The sequence below is a fragment of the Octopus bimaculoides genome, chromosome 10, assembly GCF_001194135.2.
Source record: "Octopus bimaculoides isolate UCB-OBI-ISO-001 chromosome 10, ASM119413v2, whole genome shotgun sequence".
NCBI classification, from domain to species: Eukaryota; Metazoa; Mollusca; class Cephalopoda; order Octopoda; family Octopodidae; genus Octopus; species Octopus bimaculoides.
The window spans coordinates 15306776-15319822 of record NC_068990.1 but is presented as its reverse complement, the minus strand read 5'-3'; the positions used below and the strand labels follow the sequence as shown (position 1 = coordinate 15319822).

At 36.5% G+C, this 13047-nt stretch overlaps 1 protein-coding gene across 1 annotated transcript in view; it reads right to left on the bottom strand.

The window, feature by feature from the left end:
• The window catches only part of LOC106880727 (ADP-ribosylation factor-like protein 15), a 166347-nt gene extending 156396 nt beyond the window's left edge, over positions 1–9951 (bottom strand). The window contains exon 1 of the mRNA XM_052971044.1: positions 8469–9951. Within this exon, the coding sequence (XP_052827004.1) occupies positions 8469–8522 (54 nt within the window). The 5' untranslated portion in view covers positions 8523–9951. The remainder of the gene's footprint in view (positions 1–8468) is intronic.
• Between the last annotated feature and the right edge of the window lie 3096 nt (positions 9952–13047).

Genomic DNA, 13047 nt, shown 5'->3' with positions numbered 1-13047 from the left:
CCTTCACTACACACATGCACACATGTACACACAAGCACACACACACACACACACACACACACACACACACACATCTACCATTTATCTCTTGCTTCAGGCATTAGACTGCAGCAATGCTGGAGCACAATTTTAAAGAATTTTACTTGAAAGAATTCACCTCGGGACTTATTACTTTTTAAAGCCAGACAATAATTCTAACGATCTCTTTTGCCAAACTGATATACATAAATGTGTGTGTGAGAGAGAGATTGACAGAGACAGAAACAGAGAGACAGGGAGAGGCTCCTTAAGTTCCTAAAACCACTCACAAGACTTTGGTCAGCCTGAAGCTACAGTACAAGATGCTTGCCCAAGGTGTGACAGTGAGACTGAGCTCAGGATCATGTGGTTGGGAAACTAACTTGTTAACCTTACAACGAAATACACACACAGATCTCTCTCTCTCTCTCTCTCTCTCTGTATATATATATATATATATATATATATATATATATATATATATATATATATATATATACATATATACATATACATATATACATAGACATATATATATAGACTTCACTTTCTACTTCTGTACTACAATGCTTCAAGTGAACTACAGCACTCTTATATATCTATCTATCTATCTATACACACACACACACACGTGTGTGGAATCAAGTGGCTTAAAGGTTAGGGTGTTGCATTTATGATTTTAAAATTGTGGTTTCAATTCTTTGACCAGGCAGTACATTGTGTTCTTGAGCAAAACACTTCATCTCAATTTGCTTTGCGACCATTTCAACACTGAACATGTGGTACACCATGCATCTGTTCAGACATCAATTTAACGGAGGGTGTGAGGTAATGTACAGCATACACATTTGATCACTGTAAACATTTGTTGATGCTAAATACTCTGAATTCCTTAAAATTGTTGGGTTTACCTGTCAGACATGACAATTTACCTGGGATTTGTATTCTACTTACATTTACCGGTCTTTGAATGTTGGAAACTTAACCATATTCTTTTATATTGAGTGCTTAATTGATATCTGTCAGGATTTTTTAAACCCATTTTTTCTTTTATATATATAAGCACAGGCATATCTGTGTGGTAAAAAGCTTGCTTCCCAACCACATGGTTCCAGGTTCCAACCACAAGATTCCACTGCATGGCACCTTGGGCTAGTGTCTTCTACTATAGCCTCAGGCCAACCAAAGCCTTGTAAGTGGATTTGGAAGACGGAAACTGAAAGAAGCCTGTCGTATATATATATATATATATATATATATATATATATATATATATATATCATTCATTCATTGGACAATAAACCTTGCTTGTGAAGACCTATTGAAGCAAGTGAAATCAAAATCAAAATTGCTGACGTGGCCGATGACAGTACCACCTGATTGGCATTCGTGCCAGTGGAATGGTAAAAGCACATCCGAGCATGATCGTTCCTAGGGCCACAGATTGGCTCCTGTGCCAGTGACTTGTGAAAAGCACCATTCCAGTGTGATCATTGCCAGTGTCACTTTACTGGCACATGTGCTGGTGGCACGTGTAAAACAACACTCGAGCGTGGTCTTAGCCACTGCCGCCGGACTGGCTCCCATACAGGTAGCACATAAAAACACCTTTTGAGCGTGGTCATTGCCAGGACTGCATGACTGACCCTCATGCTGGTGGCACGTAAAAGTACTCACTACACTCTCAGAGTGGTTAGCGTTAGGAAGGGCACCCAGCTGTAGAAACTCTGCCAAATCAGATTGGAGCCTGGTGCAGCCTCTGGCTCACCAGTCCTCAGTCAAACCATCCAACCCATGCCAGCATGGAAAGCGGACGTAAAACGATGATGATGATGATGATGATATATGTTTGTGTCTGTGTTTATCTCCCAACCATCGCTTGACAGCCCATCTTGGTGTGTTTACGTTCCTGTATCTTAGCTGTTCGGCAAAAGAGACCAATATAAGTACCAGGCTTACAAAGAATAATTCCAGGGGTCAATATGTTCGATTAAAAAGATGGTGCTCCAGCATGGCTGCAGTCAAATGACTGAAACAAGTAAAAGAATAAAATGATATATATATATGTGTGTGTGTGTTTGTGCATGACTGCGTATGTATGTATGTGTATGTGTGTGTACATATTCTTTTTATTTTTACTCATTTCAGTGATTTGACTGCGGCCATGCTGGAGCACTGCCTTTAGTCAAACAAATCAACCCCAGGACTTATTCCTTGTAAGCCTAGTGCTTATTCTATCAGTCCCTTTTACTAAACCGTTAAGTTAGAGGGAAGTAAATACACCCACATCGGTTGTCAAGTGACCGCGGGGGAACAAAATCAGACACACAAATACATACATATACATATATACAATGGGATTCTTTCAGTTTCCATCTACCAAATCCACTCACAAGGCTTTGGTCAGCTCAGGGCTATAGTAGAAGAGACACTTGCCCAAGGTGCCACACAGTAGGACTGAACCAACCTGATCCATGTAACAGGGAAGCAAGCTTCTTACCACACAGCCACTCCTGCACCTAGACATATATACATACATGTATATACACATATGTGTGTGTATACATATATCTAAATATACACAAACACACACACACATATACACACATATATACATACATACACACATTTGTGTTATCCAGTGAATGACAGGTAACTTTGGAAGTATATTTTTGCAATAATTATAATTTAACTTTTATCATATTCCTTGGTGTTTATACAAAATGATGAAAAGAACACTAATTTTGAGAACAAAAATATTTATTATCTTAAAATAAAATTAAACAAAACAAAATTCTCATTTGTATATTTGCAATGAAAATATCTTGTTATTTTTCTAAATTTTATCAACATCATCACAATCTACTCCACTGAAAATTCATCACTGAAAAATTTTATAAAAATATGTGTATTTTCAGAAAGTTATGAGACACTCCTCCTGCAACTCTTGTTAACTCTTTCTCTCTCTCTCTCTCTCTCTCTCTCTCTCTTTTATACTCTCTCTCCCCTCTCTATATATGATGTAAAGCATGATTGAAGAAAGCACCAACTAACTAACCAGCCAACAAACATTTATATCAGCTATTAGATACATATATAGAAAGATGATAGACAGACAGACAGATAGATAAATAGACAGACAGATAGATAGATAAATAGACAGACAGATAAATAGATAAATAGACAGACAGATAAATAGATAGATAGATAGATAGATACAGATAAATAGACAGACATAGACAGATAGATAGACAGACAGATAGATAAATACATAGAAAGATAAATAGACAGACAGACAGATAGATAGATAGATAGATAGATAGTCAGATAGACAGACAGACAGACAGACAGACAGACAGACAGACAAAGAGAGAGAGAGAGACAGACAGACATACTGATGAAAAAGATAGAGAGACAGTCAGACAGACAAATACATACATACATACATACATGCATACATGATGATGGCCATCCACTCGTGACCGAGGAAGACCATTGCCGACCTTCAGGAACATTGTGCGCTCTAGGACTAACTTATATTTTGCATTTGTGGCTCCATTGGTGGCTAATGAGCCCTGCTCTTGACAAGCATACACGACTGCAAACATTGCAGACCAAGCTTTCCCCATTCACTATATGAGCCGTGCACTTTCGCGCAGCTCATTTAAGTTCTTCATGCTGAATACGTGTTCTCTCAAAAGTGTCGATCCCATCCTTAACCTGCCTCCTCCATCTGTGGTGATGACAGGCATTGTTCTGCCAGTCAGTGTCCTGCATATCACAGGCCTTTAATGAGGACTTGACACAGTCCTTAAATCGCAGCCTTGGTTTCTGCCGGAGTCTCCTTCCATTCACAAGTTCTCCATAGAGAGATGACTCTATTTGATGACTCACGCACGTATACATATACATATATATAGATATATATTGAGTGGATCCACCAGCTGAATCCACTCAAAAGGCTTTCATCGGCCTGAGGTTATAACAGAAAACACTTGCCTAAAGTACCATACAGTGGGATTGAACCCTAAAGCACAAGGTTACAAAGCATGCTTCTTAACCACACAGCCATGCTTGTGCCCATAGTATTAGATATTAAGGTAAGACAATTACAATCCAACACCTCTTCAGGCCACATTCGCCTAAGATTTTGAACTCCCTATTGCCAGCTGATAAAACATTTATTTCTGTAATGCTATTACTACTTCTTTCAGCACTGAACTACAGCCATGCTGTGATGCTTACTTCCAGCTAAGTGAAGCTGAACTGTTGAGGGCTGCTAAATGATTTGATCATTGACCCAGCACGATGCTGTCTATAGAATAGCAAACACCAGTCTTTCTCCTAATTTGTCAAGTATGCTATCGATTAAGCCATTGGCAGCTTTCTGTAAGTAGTTATATGGATGTACATTAATCCTGTTAATATATATTTAAATTATAGAAGTCTTGGTAACATACACTCAAATTTCAGCAGCTAATGTTTTGTGTGTCAAAAGCATGTCTTTTTTTTTTTTCAGTTTTTGTTTATACTACAAGACACATACAACTGTATGACTAGAATTTCAACATTTTTTTTTTTAACTTGTCTCAGTCGTTGGACTGTGGCCATGCTGGGGCACCACCTTGAAGAATTTTAGTCAAATGAATTGACCCCAGTACTTTTCTTTTTTCTTTTTTTAAACCTGGTACTTATTCTGTCAGTCTCTTTTACTAAACCGCTAAGTTACAGAGACAAACACACCAACACCAGTTGTCAAGCAGTGGTAGGACACACACACATACACACACACACACATGTATATATATAAACAACAGGCTTCTTTCAGTTTCAGCCTACCAAATCAGCCTGAGGCTGTAGTAGCCTAAAGTGCTACACAGTGGGACTGAACCTGGAACCATGTGGTTGGGAAGCAAGCTTCTTACCACACAACCACATAATATATTGTTTTGTAAGGATGAAAAGGTGTGAAATGAACTTGACTTTTCTTCTTTTCGGGGGGGGGGGGTCCTCCCTGTTACCCAGACTTGTTTCAATATCTGAGATGAAGTAATAATAAAATGTAAATGAATGATTTCCAACCAGACTGAATGAGGTGTATAAATGAGATAATAAAAAAAGGACCTTAACTTTAATTAAAAGTAGATCCAGCTAAGCTTGGATGTCTATGGATTTATCATCATCATTAGAGAGTCGTACAACTCTGTTGGTGATTGGGCACTATTGGAGAACTGATACCTTATATGGTAATTCTACAGATTAGACTGGATTAACTTCCTATTACTTTCTTCTGGCCGACAGGAGGAGTTAAACCTAACACTGCAAATTAACCCTTTAGCATTTAAACCAGCCATATCCAGCTGAAATACTTTACTTGTTTTATGTTTAAACCAGCCAGATCTAACCTGTCACACTTACCCTACTATGCCATTCTAAGAATAAACCATTACATCATTGAAATTTCAAAGCTATGAAATAACACATGATCAATTCAAAACAATGTGAATGAATAAGCTTTACATTTGATAAGAGTAGTCTGAATGACGAACAGTTAAAGAACCAGTTGTTATGGCTATACTGCTTAGAGCAGTGAATTCTTCCTAGCTTATTTACAGCCAGGTGGACTGGGCCAATTGCATGTTAAAAGTGTCCTGGTCATAGACACAGGGCAATGCCAAGGCAGGATATGAACTTCAGCAGCTCAAATTATTGATCAGAGTTATTGTATTTCTTTTCATGTCAAGTAATTTTTCATTAATTGTTATAAGACAAAAAAATAAATAAATAAATAAAAAAAAGTAGATCATCTAATGAAATGGTGTGGCTATCATCAGAACAATATTATTCTGGTCAGATAAATCAAGGTTTAGGTACAACTAGATCAGACATCTTCGCAATCAATGGCTCTTAATGGTTATTACACCATTAAATACCGACTAATTATCTTAAGTGTACTTATACCAGTTTCCAACATCAAAAATGAAGGTAAGTCAGCATCCGGTTTGAGGAGGCGCCAGATGGGGAATAATGGAACACTTAAATACCTGACTACCCTACTACTAATATATAACATTTACTAATTAAATCAATGCCCCTCTGGATTCTTCAAACGAATAGATCTTTTTTCGAGTGTTTTTACAGTGCTTTGACTAATTGTACGATACCCTTCTCTTCCACCACCACCACCTTTACTGTTGCCCCACCAACCGTCGTAAATTAATTACATAAATGAACTGAGTCAATGACTCAGGTTTTCTTCAACACACTGAAGTTAGCATCTATTCTGATATTCTATCTTCTCCACCCCCAGCAATGATAAATCTAATCCCATGAATCAACAGAGTTCAAGTGAATGAAAAGAGTAAATAACTAATTAAAACAAAACAAAAAGAAAGAAAAACAATCACATAACAACAACTTTTGTTTCTAAGTTAGTTCAAAGACCCCTGAAAACTATATAGTAATACGTAGAAAGAGAAACTAGTGTCCCCTAAAATAACAAGTATGAAATAATATTTAGCGTGATATCACGAATCAACCTCGTTTATAGCTACTCGAAGAGTATCAGCATTCCTGTTTTAGAAGAGGTGCAGCATTGTTTTACAACAACGCATCCAAGTTATTTTCATTCAAAGCCTTGGATGACCCAAACATGATGCATCGAGTACCTAAAACACGCTTTTCTTTGTTCTGAAATAAAACCCTGCAGGGATCAATAAAGTTAAACGATAAAATACTGGAAAACCCGATCGATCGATTATATCATGATAACAATAAGAGAAAAAGGGCTAGGACTTTGTGTCTGCCTTGTCGTTTTTAATTATAAGAGTTGGTTAGTGATTGCTAACAATATAGAAAAATTCAATACCTCACAGATTTTGATTTTAAATCATGCAGAAGTAAACTTCGTTTTTGTTCTCCCAAACCCGATACAAAGAAATAAAAAGTGTCAGAGATGACTGGGATCTTTTCAATTAATTTATTCCTCTTACTCAAGAGAGAAAAACTGCTTTGTGTCCAGTAAAAAAAAAAAGAAATAAAAAGACAACTGTTTGAATGAAAAGTTGCTATTATTTGTAAATGGAAAACATGTATGTATCATGTTGGAGAAATTATTATTCAGACGAGGTTATATAAAGTATTATAATACAAAATTGAAGTCCTGAAATAATACAGAGAAATAAACAAAAATACACGGAGGTGAAAGTTTAACTAGAAGAAAACACACGAAGTATACAGCAAACAAATCAATGATTATTTTTCCCAACACTTTCCAACAGGAATATCCAGTAGATCAAGGAGTGCTTCCCGTAGACGATCTCGTTGTTTGTTGTTTTGTCTTTTTTTATCGGTTTCTTTTTCTTTCTTTTTTCTTTTTTGCATTACTTTCCATTCCGTTTCATCGGTGTGATATTTTGATATATCAATTACCAAATATTATTTAGCAACTTATCTAATCTAAAGCATAGAGAAACACACACATACATCATATATAAACACACTCGTATGTAATATATATAAACAAATATACATCATATATAAACACATACATCGTATATATAACACATACATATATCATATATAAACACACATACATACATCGGATATAAACACATACATATATACGTAAACATACATACATCATATATAAGCACACACATCGTATATGAACACACACACATCATATATAAACACACACATCGTATATAAACACACACATCGTATATAAACAATATATATATAAACACATACATACGTCGTATATAACCACACACGCGCATGCAATATACATAAACACATACATACATCCATATATAATAAACACATATACATTATGCATAAACACACTCATACATACATCATATATAAACACGTGTGTGTGTCTGTGCGTGTGTGTGTGTGTATGTGCGTATGTGTGTGTGTACACAAACTATATAGTGATAGTTAATTCCGGATTTGATATTCAGTTGATAAGCGGGGGTGGAGGAGTCGGGGTTTCCATCGCGCACAAACATACACAACCTGCATTACTTTCGTTACTAATAAATACAAATGAAAAGTTTTCACACAAGAAGAGAACGAGCGAACAACAGAAATCGAGGGTGGTCTACCGATAAGTAAAAGCTTATTCTGCAATAAAAACAGGTCAACATTCTTTCTTTTCTTTTAGTTTTAATAAACAAAAGCAATAATCGGTCAGGGTGTTGCTGATGATTATGATAGCGATATACATACATACACATATATATACATATGTATATATAAAGGCAAGGCTATGTTCGGCGTGGGATAATTATTATAGTTTGTACGTTGTTCAAATTGTTCAGTTATTACAAATGAATGAAAGAAGACGGAAGAAATAAAAACAACAGCAAGCATAGTAATTACAATAGTTAAGTAATAATAATATTAATAATAATAACAATAATGAATAAATTAATTGGACTTACGGAGTAGAGGCCCAGTCGAATCAGAGCGCAGTATAAACCAAAATTCGCGCACATGATATTTTGTTTTCCTTTTTTTTTTTAAGGAAAAATTCTTGCAGAAATAAGTCCACGAAGTAAAAGAAGCGATAAGAATTGGTTGTGGGGGAAACGGTATTGTAAGTTATCCTCCGATAAATTGAAATTTAGTGAGTAAAGACCGCAGAGTTTCTTTTCATCTGCTCCGAACAACGAGCGAACGTGAGATTTTTCGTTGGTAAATGTTGTTGTTATGTTATATTATATTATGTTAGAGTATGTCGTTGATACACACAACAACTGTTGCTAGACTGAGAGAGATTCTTGTAGTAATAATAATGATGATGATAGTGCAGTTGATGTTGGCGTCTGCTGGCCTCAGCAACCAGTTTTTTTTAATTCATCAGCCCGCCGGGAGTTGTTACTCCAACAAACAATGCTTAATTTTCATCTGAAATACCTCATCATCATCACCACAGAAATTTAATAAAATCTAACAAAAAATAATAAACAATTTAACAACGCCAAATATTATATATATTTCTTCCTCTGCCTTTGTTTATGTTATTTTTACATTGAAATTAAAAATAAATAAATGAAAATTGTTCTTCCATGAAATATTTTTGATTATCTTTTTTGCTCCCTTTCTTTTTCTTCGATTTGCATATAAATAAATTTTTTCTTTTTCTTTTTTTTTTTTTTCAATTATGTTCTTTCGTTCGCTTTTCTTCCTTTCTTTCTTTTTCTCTCTATCAAAATCGTTCGTTCTTTCTTTCTTCTACGGCAAGCTTTTACTGCTGAGAATTATAATACACCTAGATTCGGTGCCGGTAGCACTGTTCTGCTGTCGCTAAAGGCTTACTAGCAGTGCGTCGTCCTGGTCTGTACTAGTTTCATAAGCAGAAGAGAACGAGTAAGGGTGTGGTAAATATGAGGGAGAGAGTAAAGGGGATGTTGGTGTCGCTGAGTAATATAGATGGTCGGTGGGATGTAGCAGAGATTGTTATAGAAATACGAAGCTTTCTATTTGATATTCCGCTACCACCATCATTCAATGCACTCGATTTTGCTGCCGTATTCTTCGAAAACTACTATTAACATAAGGGTCTCTCCCTACCCTGCTTAATAAACCCCCACCCGCTATCTATACCCATTCGATTCCTGGCTTCCCGCTACGACTCCTCATTTTTCCCCGTTATTTTGGTGAGTGCTGGGGTGGGGGACATAGCTAAGCTACCCGACTCTTCGCAACTCTTAATTTTCTCGCTCCCTTTTCTGCAGTCGGTCATTACAGCCAGAGCTTATTGGTAACTGAGGAATGGAATATATACAGCGCTAGAATTTCCTAAAGATAGTCATTTTCATGTAGGCTACAAAAAAAAAGCAGAAGAGAGAAGTGTATGTGATCTGTGAGATATCAGAAAATATTAATTCCATAGACGAAAGGGGGAAAAGCAGTTTTGATACCTATCTATTTATCTATATAATTTTAATGAGATGTTGGCATGTTTGATCCCAAAATATGATATCTATATTCAGTGCTGACAGGAAATTATCTTTTACCAGTCTATGTTAAATTATTTATTTGAACGGCGACCAGTAAAAGCAACACAAAAATAAAATGAATAAAAATGATAAGATAAACTCATTTGTTTTTGTTGGTTTTAATATAGTAGAGTTACTAGAGGGCTAGAGCAAATATTTTTATATCTACTATTCAAAGTTCAGTGCATCGCTGTTCTGAGTTCAATGTCATGTCAAATGCATATCTCTCAAGAAAGGATCAATAAAACGTGTATCAATAATATAACTGAGATCATTTACATCACTATGTCCAGAGGGAGAAGACGTAAATGTCACATCTTTCTGCTTTCACTCCCACTAAAAATCTTGTGTTTCGTTGCTATTGTGCGAATAAAGTTGGGTGTTTCTGACATTCCAGGAGTCAATCCACCTAATGATTAGCTCCTGGTGGAGCCCACCTATTATGTTAGAGACGCAGAAGGGTTCCAAGACTTTGATAGAGATACGTTTTGGGGGAACTAGGGGGTAGTCGGCTGCCTGGGTGTCTGAGAGTGGGAAGAAGTTGGGGACGGGGTTAGATGCTATAAATTCCCTCCCTGTGAGATGAAAAGCAGATGAACGCTGTTCCCCTGTGCATTCCCCCTCAGCTTTCCCTTCACTGGTTCCAGAAAAAGAAGAAATTTTTTTTTTAGAAGCCAGCCCCAACTTTTTCCTCTTTTCTTTCCCTCAAACATTTCCTCTTGTACATTGATGTCACAGTTTTATAAAAAAACAATCAATGAATGTCCATTTATGACAAAAATTTCTTCCTTCAATACTAGCAGTTTTTTGGGGGGTTTTTTTGTGCTTTTACTGGAGAACAATTAATATTTCATCATCGTCCTTCAGGGTGGTGGGATGGTAGAAATAGGAAGGTAGTGGACTCTGGTCAATATTTAGTTGAATTTTTAATTCAAGTGCCACTGGAAACAGCTTTCAGGAGCTGATACACACATATTAATAAAGGAAGGTTATTCCACTCCATTTCCATCTCCATGACTGGCTCCATATAAATATAATTATTATTTAACATCATATAAATTCCACCATCATCATTGTTGTTGTCGTCATCATAGTCATCATCATCATCATCATCATCATCATCATAGTAATTTCTGTGATAGCATGGAACAGACGGAATTTGTTGAGGCAGATTTTCTACAAATACCTGTCCTGTCACCAACCCTCACCTGCTTCCAAGGATGGTGATATTTTCCTATGGCCAGATACATTTTCTCAGAAGATTAGAAACAAATTATAACATATATAGGCGTAGGAGTGGCTGTGTGGTAAGTAGCTTGCTTACGAACCACATGGTTCCGGGTTCAGTCCCACTGCGTGGCACCTTGGGTAAGTGTCTTTTACTATAGCCTCGGGCCGACCAAAGCCTTGTGAGTGGATTTGGTAGGCGGAAACTGAAAGAAGCCCGTCGTATATATGTGTGTGTGTGTGTGTGTGTGTGTGTATGTTTGTGTGTCTGTGTTTGTCCCCCAACATCGCTTGACAACCGATGTTGGTGTGTTTACGTCCCCGTAACTTAGCGGTTCAGCAAAAGAGACCGATAAAATAAGTACTAGGCTTACAAAGAATAAGTCCTGGGGTCGATTTGCTCAACTAAAGGCGGTGCTCCAGCATGGCCACAGTCAAATAACTGAAATAAGTAAAAGAGTAAAAGAGAGAGAGAGTATTTGCAAGAAGGTGATGCTCATTTACTATTGTTGTGTGAAGTCAAGACAAGGAGACACAAACACACATACATACAAGTGTATGTATGTGTGTGCGTGTGCACGCACACGTATATATATATATATATATATATATAGGTGTTGGTGTGGCTGTATGTTAAAAAGCTTGCTTCCCAACCACATCATTCTGGATTCAGTCTCACTGCATGGCACCTTGGGCAAGTATCTTCTGCTACAGCCTTAGCTTTGTGAGTGGATTTGGTAGACAGAAACTGAAAGAAACTTGTCATATATATATGTGTGTGTGTGTTTGTGTGTCTGTGTTTGTCCCACTACCAACGCTTGACAACCGATGTTGGTGTGTTTATATCCCCATAACTTAGCGCTTCGACAAAAGTAATCAATAGAATAAGTACTAGGCTTACAACGAATAAGTACTGGGGTCAATTTGTTCAACTAAAGGTAGTGCTCCAGCATGGCCACAGTCTAATGAATGAAACAAATGAAAGAATATAATATAAAATGCTTTCAGTTTCTGCCTACCAAATCTACCCACAAGGCTTTGGTAGAAAACACTTGCCTAAGGTGCCATGTAATGGGACTGAACCAGGAACCAAATGGTTGGTAAGAAAACTTTTTAACCACATAACCATGCCTGCATCCTTGTGTTTTTTTACAAATAAGACAGTTACTGGAGAATCCATTTTTATAATCAAGAATTTATTTTTGTTAAAATCCTGGCCACACACTGAACATTGTGGCAACGCAAGAAATCAATAATTTGTTTTTCCTTGAGGTAAAAATTTGGCAGAAACAGTTGAAAATTGGACTAACGCAGGGGTCTTTAAGCTGGGTTTCCCCTAGTGGGCGTGAGATGATATTTTACTGTTGGGTGGCAGAGGGAAAGTATATACTTTATTAAAATCAATTTTCAGAATAAAATTATTAGCTATTAAAAATAACTTTATTCTATTAAACACACTAAGAACTTTATTATTCTACATATGTAGAATATTTAACCGTTTATGTTCACAAGAATAATTGTTTCCATAATTGATTTCAATGTAGGCAGTCTTTTTTTTTTTTCTGCATACTTAGTTTTTATGAAATTTAATCACTGAGTCAAAAGCTTATTTTTGGAGTTCAATTTGTTCATCTACAGTATTGAATGTGATTCGGTTAAAAAATAATAAGCAAACAATAAATTGGCTATTAGAAAATTAACTTCCCCACCATTTCCTACTTTTCTTTCGCACTCCTGTGAACTTAGCCACCCACTTATCCTATCCAATCCTCTGTACCACTTCACTTGTATA